Source organism: Schistocerca cancellata, chromosome 5 (genome assembly GCF_023864275.1).
Source record: "Schistocerca cancellata isolate TAMUIC-IGC-003103 chromosome 5, iqSchCanc2.1, whole genome shotgun sequence".
Taxonomy (NCBI): Eukaryota; Metazoa; Arthropoda; class Insecta; order Orthoptera; family Acrididae; genus Schistocerca; species Schistocerca cancellata.
This window is the reverse complement of record NC_064630.1, coordinates 789079522-789096327: the sequence shown is the minus strand read 5'-3', so window position 1 is coordinate 789096327 and position 16806 is coordinate 789079522. Positions and strand designations below refer to the sequence as shown.

General features: G+C 43.7%; 1 protein-coding gene across 1 annotated transcript in view; it reads left to right on the top strand.

Annotated features, from left to right (window-relative positions):
• The window catches only part of LOC126188806 (piggyBac transposable element-derived protein 4-like), a 156769-nt gene extending 151189 nt beyond the window's left edge, over positions 1 to 5580 (top strand). Inside the window, exon 2 of the mRNA XM_049930419.1 lies at positions 5426 to 5580. Within this exon, the coding sequence (XP_049786376.1) occupies positions 5426 to 5580 (155 nt within the window). The remainder of the gene's footprint in view (positions 1 to 5425) is intronic.
• Positions 5581 to 16806: the final 11226 nt, after the last annotated feature.

Sequence of the window (16806 nt, the reverse complement as noted above, 5' to 3'; positions counted from 1 at the left end):
TTTATTATTAGGATGTATTTTAGGAATGAGAATTCGGATCTAGTTGCCTATTCAGATGATTTAATCACTTTTCTGCATCAAAGTGGTGATAACAAAATCGAGGAAATATCCTTATAGCACCGTTGGAATCTATGAGCAGCTAACGCTGCCTTTGCGAGAAATCATTCACTATGCAGTATACTAGACATGCAGGTCCTTTCCGTTGCGTTGGATTTATGAAAATGTGTGTACGTGTGATTATTTCCACTGAATGTTAAGAGTTACACTGCGTATCCAAATATTTTTTTTCTGGAGAATTATATATTGTGAGTACCTTGTAAATTATCGGGACATTAATAACACAACTTGTGAGACTATTCCTTATTTTGGCACTTACCACATGGTATTTAACTTGTAAAATACGCTCCAAGACAAGAGAGGGCGGGCCACGGAGGAACTGTGCATATTCGTCACAGATTGATATACAGAGCATTACACGCATATGTCAGCATTTGAGGGATGACATGTAATGAGCTCAAAGAAGACTATTCGAGAAATCGGCAAATTGCTCGACATTTCGGTAGGAGTGATACCAGTATTCGACGATGTTTGCAGGAATGGTTGAGCTTTGGCCGAATACAAAGACGGTGGAGGGCGTCCTAGAGGGACGACATAACCTGAACACCGAGTAGTCGTCAGAGAAGCACTCAGAGCCCCAGATTCATCACCGATCCACCACGCAATTGGTGCTTCAGCGACCATAAGGACCATTAATATGCGGCCCGCAGAAAGAGGGCTGAGCACACGGCACTTCTTGTGCCGACTACCATTGACCTCTGTACACCAACAAGCTCGCTGCCTTTGATGTCTGGCGTATTCCTCTGACCTCACTGACTGGAGGGGAATTTTCTTCAGTGACGAGTGTCGCTTCGACCAATTTACCTGTCGCCTACTTTAGGCCCGACGACCAGGAGAAATGATACAGGGTGTGCATTTCTTTTCACAGCAAGGCCCCTTTGGTTGTCATAAGCTGCTAGCTTACGACACAGCATGTCGAGGATATTCTATAATGTTACTTAAAATCCGTCTAGATTGCAAATTTTTTTTATTGTTCATATGACCGGTTTCGGTTCATTCAGAACCATCTTCAGATCTGATATTTCAGTTACAGGAGTAACACGTCCAAATCCAGCAACTTTCACATGCTACGTCATGTGACGTACCATTGACCATGTGAAAGTTGCTGGATTTGGACGTGTTACTCCTGTAACTGAAATATCAGATCTGAAGATGGTTCTGAATGAATCGAAACCGGTCTTATGAATAATAAAAAAATTTGAAATCAAGACGGATTTTAAGTAACATTATAAAATCACTGATTGCTGTTATCGCATAAGACATTATGTCTGTTTTTGCAAAATCGAGGATATTCTACGCCCCGCTTTGTTTCCCTTCATGGAAAACCGTTGGGGCTGTGATTTTAGCAAGATAACAGGCGCCTAGACACGGCGAGGGTCTGTACTGCTTGTCTCTGTCCTTGTCAAACCCATCCTCGGCCAACGAGAACGTCGGATCTGTCCAAAGTTGAGAACGTTTCGGGCCTTATGGCCAGAGCCCTCCAATGAGCTCGGGATTTTGGCGACCTAAGGTGTGAATCGGACAGCATTTTGCACGATATCCCTAGGGAGAACATCTTAAATTATCAGTCACTCTCAGGGACAGATGCAAACCTTCGCGTTATTGACTTTCTCGCTTTGTGAAGCTCATTCTCTTGAACAAATAATTCAATTTTCTTGAAAGTTTAATCATTTGCTTGCCTGTACACGCATATCGCTTCTACCGATTTCTATCATTTTCGGATAATTCCTACGTGGTTGGTCCTTTTCTTTTCTTTTTTTTTCCTAGAGTGTTTTGTGAAAAACTCGTGTTAGGAACGTTTATTAAAATATTCGATCTTTTATGCCGTAGCGGGAACAATTTCTTGTTTAAATCCAACTCTACGTCCCCGTCTGTGGAGGATGTCTTCAAGGGAGTTGTAACTTTTTCGAAGAACCGATGCACAGACAGGCCTGCTGCTGAGTAAAGTAAAATTTCCGCTTCTACTTGCTCCCACACAGAGACGTGACGTTGCATATTTTGAAAATGCGAGCGCAGTTGGCCGTTGTCGATTGCAGTCTTTCGCCATTGTTATCAAACCCATGGTGGAAGACTAGTTCACATTTTTTTCAGTACTGGAATCTAGATAGCGTCTAGTTTCACACACCCCTTCTTACAATTATTAATTAATGGCATGTACTACAATCCATATGGCCTATCTGCATAGTGTTCCATGGTATCTGGTTGCATCTGCAACTATCTGAAACTTATCAAATAGAGTCTGGTGGTAACTTGTACACAATGCGCCTTCCGCAACAGCCGATCTCTCTGTTTCTCCCGTTCTACAGTTACCTTTGTGCTCTTATAGTAGTTTTTCTGCCGTTCGTTTTGTGGTACCTACGTATACCTCCCCTCACCTATAAATTACTATATAAATTTCTGCTTCATCCAGACCACTGCGAACATCGTTGGCCAAATTTAGTTTTTTCTGTATAGTAGCAAGGAATATTTCCATACGTCTGACATTTGCGGCTGTGAAAGTTTACATGTTGCAGTTAGTGGGAATTTTAAATTTATTTGCTCGAAATACGCAAAGTCAAAAAATCGATGTCCCGTATTAATCAAAATAAGATTCTAATAAAGTTCCATCATACTCGCGGAAGAGCACGGAGAGAAGTGTATACATCGTTGACTAACGGACATGTTTCCCTCTCTAGTAATACACGGAGAGAGGTTTCATCGTGGGCGTGGACAGTGGAGGGAGCAGACTGCTCTCAAAAGCTCATTTGCACATGTGCCTCTTGTAACCTTACTCACTCTGAGTCTGAAAATTTAGCATTGTTTCCTGTTAGGTATTTGGCACTGACATCGTGATTCTCTACTAGGAGTGGATTTTTTCTTACGTGACTACCAGTAAACAGTAACGCACTATTTTGCAAACTATAGCTATCAGTATTTTTGAAAACTGTGATACGAACGCCAACGTGCTCGAAAAGAGTACTTCATATTCGGATAACTCATCAGTTTCGGTAACCGACAACATATATGTATTTCTTTTCTTTTGAGTCATCTGTCTCCTATTGATGCGTGTCACTGCGAATTCATTTATTGTGCTAACCTCTTTATCCCAGAGTACAAATTAGAATTTCAGTACTTACAGGAAAATCCAATAGCTAATTAATCAACACGCAATCGATAATAATTTGCATACCATTATTCTAAAACTACTCATTTCAAATTGAAAATACAGCAGACCAAATCCAATGACTTCATTTAGTAAGTCGGATTACAAGTTTGTGTCAAATATCAATGTTGTGGATTGGCAAGACAGCCAACCCACTATGACAGGAAGCCGAAAGGCACGCGTTTAAGCTCACGTTGGCTGGCGTGAGGTCTGGAACAGGACAAGGTATTTAGACTTCAGAAAAAAGGAGGTAACTGGTAGAATACTTAACTTTAATCCATAATTGATGAACATTGCTCTTGACGGTACATGTTTTACAGCATCAATAGTAACTGGTAATGGCGCCTTGCTAGGTCCTAGCAAATGACGTAGCTGAAGGCTATGCTAACTATAGTCTCGGCAAATGAGAGCGTATTTTGTCAGTGAACCATCGCTAGCAAAGTCGGCTGTACAACTGGGGCAAGTGCTAGGATAACGTCTCTAAACCTGCCCTGTGGCGGCGCTCTGTCTGCAATCACTGATAGTGGCGACACGCGGGTCCGACGTATACTAACGGACCGCGGCCGATTTAAAGGCTACCACCTAGGAAGTGTGGTGTCTGGCGGTGACACCACAATCAACTTTTTATGTAACGTTATTCAGAAATAACTGTGATCCGTCGCCAGCGATGAGGGATAAATTTTTGCTCTATTACGGTGGAACGAAGAACGAAAGGTGTAGACCAACGATCGAATTTTAGGGCAGAACTACACTCCTGGAAATTGAAATAAGAACACCGTGAATTCATTGTCCCAGGAAGGGGAAACTTTATTGACACATTCCTGGGGTCAGATACATCACATGATCACACTGACAGAACCACAGGCACATAGACACAGGCAACAGAGCATGCACAATGTCGGCACTAGTACAGTGTATATCCACCTTTCGCAGCAATGCAGGCTGCTATTCTCCCATGGAGACGATCGTAGAGATGCTGGATGTAGTCCTGTGGAACGGCTTGCCATGCCATTTCCACCTGGCGCCTCAGTTGGACCAGCGTTCGTGCTGGACGTGCAGACACCGTGAGACGACGCTTCATCCAGTCCCAAACATGCTCAATGGGGGACAGATCCGGAGATCTTGCTGGCCAGGGTAGTTGACTTACACCTTCTAGAGCACGTTGGGTGGCACGGGATACATGCGGACGTGCATTGTCCTGTTGGAACAGCAAGTTCCCTTGCCGGTCTAGGAATGGTAGAACGATGGGTTCGATGACGGTTTGGATGTACCGTGCACTATTCAGTGTCCCCTCGACGATCACCAGTGGTGTACGGCCAGTGTAGGAGATCGCTCCCCACACCATGATGCCGGGTGATGGCCCTGTGTGCCTCGGTCGTATGCAGTCCTGATTGTGGCGCTCACCTGCACGGCGCCAAACACGCATACGACCATCATTGGCACCAAGGCGGAAGCGACTCTCATCGCTGAAGACGACACGTCTCCATTCGTCCCTCCATTCACGCCTGTCGCGACACCACTGGAGGCGGGCTGCACGATGTTGGGGCGTGAGCGGAAGACGGCCTAACGGTGTGCGGGACCGTAGCCCAGCTTCATGGAGACGGTTGCGAATGGTCCTCGCCGATACCCCAGGAGCAACAGTGTCCCTAATTTGCTGGGAAGTGGCGGTGCGGTCCCCTACGGCACTGCGTAGGGTTCTACGGTCTTGGCGTGCATCCGTGCGTCGCTGCGGTCCGGTCCCAGGTCGACGGGCACGTGCACCTTCCGCCGACCACTGGCGACAACATCGATGTACTGTGGAGACCTCACGCCCCACGTGTTGAGCAATTCGACGGTACGTCCACCCGGTCTCCCGCATGCCCACTATACACCCTCGCTCAAAGTCCGTCAACTGCACATACGGTTCACGTCCACGCTGTCGCGGCATGCTACCAGTGTTAAAGACTGCGATGGAGCTCCGTATGCCACGGCAAACTGGCTGACACTGACGGCGGCGGTGCACAAATGCTGCGCAGCTAGCGCCATTCGACAGCCAACACCGCGGTTCCTGGTGTGTCCGCTGTGCCGTGCGTGTGATCATTGCTTGTACAGCCCTCTCGCAGTGTCCGGAGCAAGTATGGTGGGTCTGACACACCGGTGTCAATGTGTTCTTTTTTCCATTTCCAGGAGTGTACATTGGTTTGGCCACGGTAGATACCTCCAATACCGCGTCCTCCACTCTCAACGCGCTGCAGACGCCCAATGGAGCTTCTAAGGATGAGATGGAGGGATCGAGTGTTAACAATCTTAAAAGCAGTGGAGCAAACAACGCTGGAAGGTGAACCTAGAGACCTGCAACGTTGAACTACCATCTCCTGTGTTGATACTGACTGATCTCGTTTTTATGTTCTTTTTGTACTGGCTTCTTTTAGAATATTTCTATAGAGTGCTCGTTTTTCTGCCTTTGTAGTGTGGTCACTTCTTTTATTTTCCTCTGTAGGCCTTAATGGCCCGTTAATAAATGGTGGTGATGATGATGATGATGATGATGATTATGTCGGGTTTATAAACGCGAGCGGCTAGACGATTCGAAGACGCTCGTGGTGCTGCATAACAAACATTTAACAGTCGCAAAAGGCGACTTCGTTACTGTTATCCAGGTTGAAATTTTCACTCTGCAGCCGAGTGTGCGCCGATATGAAACTTCCTGGCAGACTAAAATTGTGTGTCGGACCGAGACTCAAAGTCGGGGCCTTTGTCTTTCGCGGGCAATTGCTCTACCATCTGAGCTACCCAAGCTACAGTTATTTCTGCAAGACTTTATTTAATCACAGTCGCTGTGTTCCACGTCCATAACGTACACAAATTTTATTTCTACGTTAATTTCTTTCCGCCCATAAAAGACACCGAAGAAACATCTGACAATTACTTCTCCTTCTTGAATGTTATCTCGTCCCATTCTCCACAGCCCGGTGATAGTAAAATTATGGCACAACTGTTATCATTATTGTTGGATGACTATGCAGTGAAGGTGACGTCATGCGTTGTGGTGGGTGTGGACTGCATGAACGAGTCATTGCGAACCAACAGGCGGATGCTAAGTGCTAGGAGTCAGAAGTGCCATAATGGAAGTACGAGGAAGCTTCAGAACTTGAGTTACACGTTATTATGGCAGGCCAAGAAACTTTTATTGAATGTTGCTGTACGCATCAAAGTGGTGCAGATATATGACGCTGTTTTTCAGCATTGTCACGAAATCCAAGTAAACACGGGTCACAACGTACTACCTGTCTTTCAGTTCTTCACCGACTGAAACAAGCTCCTTGCCGATACAAAAATTCGAAAATCGCTGTGTGTTCTTAACACTGGAAAGTCTCTCTTCTCGCAAATGTTCTTTAAACTTGATGCAGAAATGGAAATCACGTGGTCCAATAACTGGACTATGTGGGGGATGCTTTGACACCTCCCATCGAAGGCCTCTAATGAGATTTGTGTTGTGTGTGCCGATTGTGGTGCTGCATTGTCGCGCAGGAAACCGCCGCTGTGTAATTTTTCACGCCTCTTGTTCCTTCCGTTTTACCCACAAGAATCGTACTACCCGGAGTACCTCAACTCGAGAGTACATTTCCAGCTGCCGGGCCTTTTCATTTGCGCTCTGTGGTGCACATTTATCTGTCCCACAGCAGAACTACGTCTGTAGGACACTCGAAACAATCACTCCCTTCCGACAAAGCGACACTCACGTTGCTCAATGGTCTTAGCGTGGGACGAGACGTGTATCACACATTCTGAACTCACTACACAATACGTGTAAATTATGAAAAAGATCTGTTTCAAAGTAATAAGCGGCCCTCTGGCCCTAATCTTGATAGGGACGATAAATAAGTGAAAGTAAATCAATACTGAGATAAATAAAGCCATATTTCTTTTCATACAGGTAAATTAATCATAATGAAATTAGCTATACACCTCGTTTTTCGTTGTTGTAACCTTCAAAACGAAGATTCGTTTAATGCAGTTCCCCTTGCTACTCTATCCTGCATAATCCTCTTCATCTCCGAATAACTACTGCAACCTAGAGCCATCTTAGCAAAGCTAATGCAGTAAGCGCTCAGCTACGACCTACTCTCTTCTACAAGAAGGAAGTCAGTACCAAGACGAAGTTATCTGTCCACCGTTCAATCTTTCGACCTACTTTGTTGTATGGGAGCGAAAGCTAGGTGGATTCAGGTTACCTTATCAATAAGGTTGAGGTTACGGATATGAAAGTAGCTATGATGATTGCAGGTACTAGTAGATGGGAACAATGGCAGGAGGGTGTTCACAATGACGAAATCAAAGAAAAACTGGGACTGAACTCTATAGACGTAGCAGTCATAGCGAACAGGCTTAGATGGTGGGGTCATGTTACAAGCATGGGAGAAGCAAGGTTACACAAGAGACTAATGGGTTCAGCAGTAGAGGGTAGGAGGAGTCGGGGTAGACCAAGGAGAAGGTTTCTGGATTCGGTTAAGAATGATTTTCAAGTAATAGGCTTAACATCAGAAGAGGCACCAATGTTAGCACTGAATAGGGGATCATGGAGGAATTTTATAAGAGCGACTATGCTCCAGACTGAACGCTGAAAGGCATAATCAGTCTTAAATGATGATGATGATGATGATGATGATTAGCTAAGATGAGATTCGTCACTCTTCAGTAGCCTCGATTCCCATCTTGTCTAAACTGCTTGCCACCCATGTTTCATTTCCATACATGGCTATACACCGGACAAATACCTTCAAAAATTACTTTCTGACACTTAAGTCTATATTACATGTTTACAAACTTCTGTTCTTCAGAAACGCTTTTCTTGCCTTTGGCAGTTCCCTTTTTATGTACTGTGCACTTCGATCATCATCAGTTAGTTTGAAGCCCAAATAGGAATACTCATCTAGTTCTGTTATAGTTTCGTTTTCTAATCAGCATCATCTGACTTAATTCGACTATTTTTCAAGGGTTTTGTTTTTCTTTTATTGACGTTCATCCTTCTTTCAATATGCTGTCCGTTCCGTTTCACTGCTCTTCAAAGTCTTTGGCCGTCTCGGACAGAGCTACAGTCGGCCGGAGTGGCCGTGTGGTTCTACGCGCTACAGTCTGGAACTGAGCGATTGCTACGGTCGCAGGTTCGAATCCTGCCTCGGGCATGGATATGTGTGATGTCCTTAGGTTGGTTCGGTTTAATTAGTTCTAAGTTCTAGGCGACTGATGACCTCAGAAGTTAAGTCGGATAGTGCTCAGAGCCATTTGAACCATTTTGAACAGAGCTACAGCATCATCGGCAAAACCCGTAGTTTTAATTTCTTCTTCCCCAACTTTAAATCCTACTACAAAATTTTCTTTGGTTTCCTTTACTGGTCGCTCAGTATACAGATTGGATAACATTAGAGATTGGCTACAACTTTGTATCACTCCCTTCTAAATCACTAACTTCCCTTTCATGTCCCTTGACTCCTATAACTGCCGTCTCGTTTCTGAGCAAGTCGTAAGTAGTCTTCTTCTCACTGTATTTTACTCCTGCTACATTCAGAATTTCAAAGAGTGTATTCCATTCAACATTGTCAAAAGCCTTATGTCTAAAAGTGCCAAACTTTGGTTCTCCTTTCCTTAATCTGTCTTCTAAGAGAAGTTGTGGGATCAGTATTGCCTCACATGTTCCTACATTTCTATGGATTCTAGACTGATCTTCACCGAGATGGGCTTCTAGCAGTTTTTCCATTCTTCTCTAATGCACTAATTTTCAATAATGCAATTTCTTAAATATTTTATACACGAAAGTAATCAAACGATTTCGTCGAAGAAGATGGTGCACCTTCGTCGATAACAAAAGGTCTTCACAGACTTGATACTACGATATTCACAACTAGCAGAGACTCTGGCCCGTACGTAAGAAAGGACGCGCAGTGGAACGTGAAGTGAAGGCAACATTCGCAGTACCGGGGCGGAAACAACTCGCAAACAAAGAACGGCTCCGGACGGGTACTGAATCTGAAACTTTCTGACGTTCTTGTTTACGGCAGAAAAACTTCTTTCGAGAAATTTGGCGGCCACAGGAGCGTTCACTGCATGCTTAAGCGTATTTCGTTCTTTTTGTTTTGCCGAGGGAGTGCCACAAAATTGTCTGACATCGCATAGTCCCTCTCCCCTGGTTCCTTCATTACCACGGGTAATTTGAGGATTAAAGTTGGACGCAATTAGGGAGAAACTCCGGCAAAGTATTTAGCTGTCGTATCGGATGCAGCGAGTCACCCAGACTTTTTAAAGCACAAACTGTCTCTCACTCCACAGCAAGAGACATTCTTCTGTCGGAGTTTTATAAAAGCGGGCAGAATTACCATACTGTAAAATCGCTGCTTCACATTTCGGGGAGTTGAGTAGGGTAGATGTGCCTTACTTCACAAATATGATACATTTTTCTTATTTTTTTCTTTTTTCGTAACACATGGAATCACTGCAGTTAGAACACAGCGCTCCTTGTCAAGAGCGACATGGAGGAGATGACGTGGATGTCTTGTGTCCCTACATGAACTAGGTACTGCGGGAACTGTACTCATAACGAGGAGATCATGGTATGCTATGAACAACGTATCGCAAACACACGTAAAATTTATACATACTTACGTTTAATTTGTTAAAGAACATTCTGTAAATGTACGACAGTTAATTTTTGATCACTATACAGTGTGCAAAGAGCAGTGGGAAGTACTTATCATTCGGATTTCTCGAAATTGGAGGCCTTATTGTGAGAAACTTACAATAACTTTACGATTCAATGTACTGGCCAACAGTGGCCACTACTTTATCCATCTTTCGCGCAGAATACTAATCCCGCAGCGGAAAAACTGGGCGTCTTTTGAAGGCATCCATATTCGATCCAATTTTGAACTTGTTCATATGACCAAAGGTGATGGTAAGCCAGACCACGTGCTATTGACCACAAAAGGTGGCAGTCGGTGGGAGCAATCTATAGGGAATACGGTAGGTGGAATAGGACTTCCAAATTTCAATTTTTACCAGTAAACTGGTTTTGAGACAACGGGTCGAGTACTGCAATGATGCAAAATCACCTTTTTATGTCTATCGCTGTATTGTGACCGTTCGTCTTTCAGTGGTCCGCTCACACACATCGACTGAATTCTACAACGCTATCCTGTGACTGTTTTCGTCGGTTTCAGTAGCTTCGGATACCTACCTACGTCAAAATCACCGTTCTCCAAGCGATGAAACCATTCTCTCCTCGTTATTTCGCTAATAGTTGCCTCACCATAGGCCTTCACGTTAAAGCAGAAAATTAAAAAAAGCTACAAACGATGAGAACTGGGCTCGTAAGTTAACATATTCGATTGAGAATAACCTTATGGTGCAATCCCAAATCGGATAATATTTTGACGGCGTTATGTGTACAAATGCCTAACCTTATTGTTTACCTCTTGCACGCCCACCTACCGCTACTGTCACCCATTGCAAAACGGAGCAAAGTTGTAGACGTTATATATATATATATATATATATATATATATATATATATATATATATATATATATATATATATATATATATATATGAATCTGCATGGCTAAGTTTCCGAGTTGCATCAACCGCTCATCAAATTTGAGATTAAGATTCACAAATCGTTCAGGAATGACTTCTCATAAGGAGAAGGAAGGCATTCGAGTGTCAAGCCTGAGTAATCAGTGCAATTCTTTCGTTCTATTGAACAGGGTAGAATACGCTTTCGTCCACGCAGTCTAGACTGTTTTTTCACTGATTTTATTTATGAAGTTTCTTGAATGAGCGCACTAAATTTCCGTTTCCTTCGACAAGTAGCACAGCTGACGTTATGATTCGAGATGGCGCCTGTAAGTGATGTATGTAATAAACATGATTTCGTCGTTGAATTTACCACTGTAGAGAAAGAAACAGTGGACCCTCCACAGTCGACAGTAGTACAGTTGGCCACTGGACACAGAGATTGAAGCCATCAGAAGGCAACTCAGTGGAGCTCCATGATTTCTAGCTATTTTGGAGACCGTCTACGGCGCTCATACACGACAAGTTGCACCGGGCTGATGTTCTCAATGTCGTGGATCGATACATTACTACTCCGCAAGGGATGTTTAGATTGAAACGATGAGGCACATCGTGAGACAGGGTTACGCAGCGTTACCCTATCCACCTGCAAGCCTGACCTAGTTCCTTCGGACTTTCTGTTGTTTAGGCCTTTAAAGAATGGCATTCGTGGAAGCAGAGGTGGTTCACGCGCTGAGGACATGGTTTCGTGTCCGCAACTGACGGGGCATACGCGCCATTGTGTCTCACTGAAGGAGGGCAGTAGAGTTAAAGAAATATGGAGAAATACAATGTGCTACTAAAACACAGCTCCTTCAGCTGTGTGATTCTCGTTTTATGGAGTAGATAACAGTTAAATAGAAAGCTATGACTCGCTACTTTCTTAGATACCCCAGTACAGGAAGGGCAAGCCCGAGTTCGGCAAGTAGCCGTAATTAACCGTCCAGTAATTTTTATTTTTATTCATACCTGTATTGCAACTCAAAATCAGAAATAGAAACTCTACATATTTTTATTATGTCTTGTGTGTTAGCATCCGTGGTCTAGGTGTAGCGTCTTTGATTAGAAATCAAAAGGTCCTCGGTCCCGGGTAGGAAACGCGCCGCCGCTTATGTCTTGACAATAATCAGCGTTGGCGGCCGACGACTTCCGGCATAAGAAGTCAGCCCTCATTCTGCCAGTCCTCCTTACAGAGAGCAGAGCATTCCCTCGTCCTTGAGGCGGAAAAACTGCCCCTAAAGGCAGCGTAAGAGTCAGCAATGATCGACGGCATGAGGATGCAGAAGGCAATGGAAAGAACTGCGTTAAAGACACATAACGTGTATCCACAGGACATGTGGCCTGTAACTGAAAATATGTCATGATGGTCTCTCCATTGGCAAAATATTCCGGAATAGTCCCCCATTGGCATCTCCGGGCTGGAACTACCTATGGGGAGGTGACCATGAGAACAAGATTGAATAATCAGCGGAATGATAACGTTCTACGACACGGTGCGTGGAATATCAGAAACTTGAGTGTGGTAGGGAAGCTAGAAAATCTGAAAACCGTAATGCAAAGGCTTAGGCTAGATATAGTAGAGATCAGTGAAATGAAATTGAAAGAAGACAAGTACTTCTGGTCAGATGAGTAATATCAACAACAGTAGAAAATGGTATACCGGGAGTAGGATTAGTTATGTAAAGGAAGATAGGACAGAGAACGTGATACTGTGAACAGTTCAATCATAGGGTTGTTCATATCAGAAGCAATAGCAAACCAATACCGACAACGTTAATTCAGGTATACATGGTGACTACGCAATTTGAAGATGAAGAGATAGAGAAAGTTTATGAGGATATTGAAAGGGTAAGGGGAGATGAAAATCTAATAGCCATCGGGGACTGGAATGCAGTTGTAGGGGAATGAGTAGAAGAAAAGGTTACGCGAGAATATGGGCTTGCGACAAGAGAGGAGAAAAATTGAGTTCTGTAACAAATTTCAGTTGATAACAGCGAATACTCTGTTCAAAAGTCACAAAGGAGGCGGCATGCTTGGTAAAGACCGGGTGATGGGAAGATTTCAGCTATGTTACATTATGGTCAGACAGAGAATCCGAAATCATTTACTGGACTGTACGGCGTACCCAGGAGAAGATGTACACTCAGATAACAATATAGTAGGGATGAAGGGTAGCTGAAGTTTAAGACAATAGTCAGGAAGAATGAATACGCAAAGAAGTGGGTTGTGGAAGTACTAAGGAATGACGAAGTACGCCTGAAGTTCTTCAAATGGTTCAAATGGCTATGAGCACTATGGGACCTAATATCTCAGGTCATCAGTCCCTAGACTCAGACCTACTTAAACCTAACCAACCTAAGGACATCACACAAATCCATGCCCGAGGCAGGATTCGAACCTGCGACCGTAGCAGCAGCGCGGTTCCGGAGTGAAGCGCCTAGAGCCACTCGGCCACAGTGGCCGGGCCTGAATTTCCCTTAGGCTTTAGACACAGTAATAAGGAATAGCTCAGTAGGCGGTAGGAATGGACATCTCTAAAAAAGACAGTCACAGAAGTTGGAAAGGAAAACATGGGTGCAAAGAAGGTAACTGTGAAGAAACTATGGTTAACGGAAAAAACACTTCAGTTAATCGATGAAAGAAGAAAGTACAAAAATGTTCAAAGATATTCAGGAATGTAGAAATACATGCCTTTGAGGAATGAAATACGTAGGAAGTTCAGGGAAGCTAAGACGATATGGCTGCATAAAAATGCGAAGAAATCTAAAAAGAAATGAGTGTCGGTAGAACTGACTCAGGATATAGGAAAGTAAAAACAACAATCGGTGACAGTAAAAGCAAGAGTGTTAGAGTAAAGAGTGCAACGTGTATTCCACTGTCAAACGCAGAGGAGAGGGCTCATAGGTGGAAAGTGTTCAGTGATAGCCTCTATGAGGGGGAAGATTGGTCTCATGTGATAAAATATGAAACAAGAGTCGATTTAGAAGCGATAGGACATCCAATATTAGATTCAGGATTTTAGAAAGCTTTGGAGGACTTAAGAACAAATAAGGCAGAAGGTGTAGACAACATTTCATCACCATTCGTGAAATCATTGGGGGAAGTGGCAACAAAACGACAAGTCACGTTGGGTGTGTAGAATGTATGAGTCTGCCGATATACGAGCAGACATTCGGAAAAATATCATCCAAACGATTCCGAAAACTGCAAGAGCTGAAAAGTGCGAGAATTATCGCGCAATCAGCTTAACAGGTGACGCATACAAGTTGCTAACAAGGATAATACATGCAGAATGGAAAAGAAAATTGAGGATGTGATAAATGACGATCAATTGGCCTTTAGGAAAGGTAAAGGCACAGGAGAGGCAATTCTGACCTTGTGGTTGATAATGGAAGCAAGACTACAGAAAAATCAAGACTTGATTATTGGATATGTCGATCTGGCAAAAGCGTTCAACAATGTGAAATGGTGCGCAAAGTGTTCGAAATTCTGAGAAAAAGGGGGGGTAGGGTATAGGGAGAGACAGGTAAAATACAATATGTACAAGAGCCAACAGGGAGTAATACGACTACCAGGGAGAAAGCGCTCGGATTAAAAATAGTGCAAGACTGGGTTGTAGCCTTTTCCCCCTACTGTTCAGGCTGGTCTTCGAAGAAACAGTAATGGAAATAAAAAAATCTTCAGGAGTGGAATAAGAATTCAAGGTGAAAGAATATTAATGATACCATTTGCTGATGACATTGCTGTCCCGAGTGAAAGCGAAGAATTACATTATATGCTGAATGGAGTGAACAATCTAATGAGTTCAAAATATGGATTGAGAGTAAATAGAAGAAAGACGAAAGTAATGAGAGGTAGCAAAAATGATAACGGCGAGAAACTTAACCTTAGAATTGATGGTCTCAAAGTTGAGCAAATCTGTTACCTAGGCAGCAAAATAACCAATAACGGACGGAGCAAGGAGGATATGAAAACATACTAGCACTGGCAAAAAGGGCTTCCTGACCAAGAGATGTCTACTTGTGTCAAACGTAGATCTTAATTCGAGGAAGAAATTTCTGAGAAGGTACGTATGGTATGGTAGTGAAACATGTACTGTGGAAACACGGAAAAACCGGAACAGAAGAGAATGGAAGCTTCCGAGATGTGGTGCTACAGTCGAATGTTGATAATTTGGTAGATTGATAAGGAACGAGGAAATTCTGCACAGAATCTAAGAGGAAAGCAATATGTGGAAAACACAGACAAGTAGAAGGGACAGGATGATAGGATACAATGGAATAACTTCCACTGTACTAGATGGAGCCGTAGAGGGCAAAAACTGTAGAGGAAGAAAGAGATCGGAATACATCCAGCAAATAATTGAGGACGGACGTTGCAAGTGTCACTCTGATATGAAGAGGTTTGCACAGGAGGGGAATTCATAGCGGTCGCCATAAAACTAGTCAAAAGATTGATGACAAAAATAAAGTTTTGTATACCAAGGACCTGTAACGATATACGGACCGATGATCTCAGCAGTTTGGTCCCATAAGACCTTACGACATATTTCAGAAAATTTCTGTCCATACACACAACACTAAAAAGAAAAAAATTACATTTCTTGCAAGTAATGTAAACCTGTAAATGCGCCGTACTATTTTCAATAATCGTGACTCCAAATGCAGATCATAAAATATTCGAAGCTGTGCAAATTCACACTAAGGTAAAAGGAACGACGCACCGCAAAGGAATTATACGACAAGGAGCAAATCGGTTGGTGTGCCAAACAAATTATTACAATTCTAAAAAAAACGGATTACTTATGCAAGAAAAACAGGTTGATAAATTCAGCAAGTCAATAACGCTTTGGACCACCTCCGGCCGTTAAGCAAGCAGTTATTCGGCTTGGAAGTGATAGCTGGTGTTGTTGGATATCTTCCTGGGGGATAACGTGCCAAATTCCGTGGAAATGGAGTATCAGATCGTCAAAATCCCTAGTAGGTTGGAGACTTTCACCTATAATTTTCAGAAGGTTCTCAACTCGGGAAGGATCCGGCGGCCTCGATGGCCATGGTAGGATTTGGGACTGACGATGATAAGGAGTAGAAACTGTCGCCGTGAGCAGGCAGACATTACCTCCCTAAAATATAAATCTAGAATGCCTTGCCATGAAGGGCAAAAAAGCAGCATGTATAATATCGTCGACGTACCGCTGTGCTGTAAATGGGACGCGGATAACAGCCGAAGGGGTCCTGCTATGAAAACAAATGGTACCCCAGACCATCGTTCCTGGTTGTCGATCCGTGTGGTGTGTTACAGTCAGGTTGGTACCACACTGATGTCCGAGGGCGTCACCAAACACGTCTTTGCTGGTCATCGGGGCTCATTTCCAAGCGTGACTCATCACTGAAGATTCCAGGCCAAATGTGCTTGACACCGCTGTTAAGTCTTCTTAGTATACAGACGTGTATGGTAGACACCGCGATCTCAGCCGCCGTTCCGTGGGACGCCTATTAATGGTAGTTGTGGTCACGAAAACATCAGTTGCACGATGGATCGATGGTAATTCTGAATCCGGGGCTCTGAGGGCCTCTTCGATGTCTGCTCCGTTCTCTCGTTGTGTCGTCTCCTCTAGGTCGACGGCTTTCTTCTTGTTGCTGTGTTCGGCCATGGTTCACCCATTTCTGCGACTTTCATGGGATAATAACATCGCATCTATTCAAATACCTTGGGAATCACAGCTGCTGTCCAAGTGAGTACACGGAATGACTTTGTGGCTTGGTCTCGACATAGTATGAAGGCTTTCACGACCGGATGACATATCTTCTGGTAAACCTTCCGGGATGTAAGGTCGTGGTCCATGAAACTCTTCAGCTCCTAACGTTTCGTCCAGAGCTGCGCTGGACATCTTCAGAGGGGTGTTAAGAGCTGAAGAGTTTCGTGGACCACGACCTTACATCCCGGAAGGTTTACCAGAA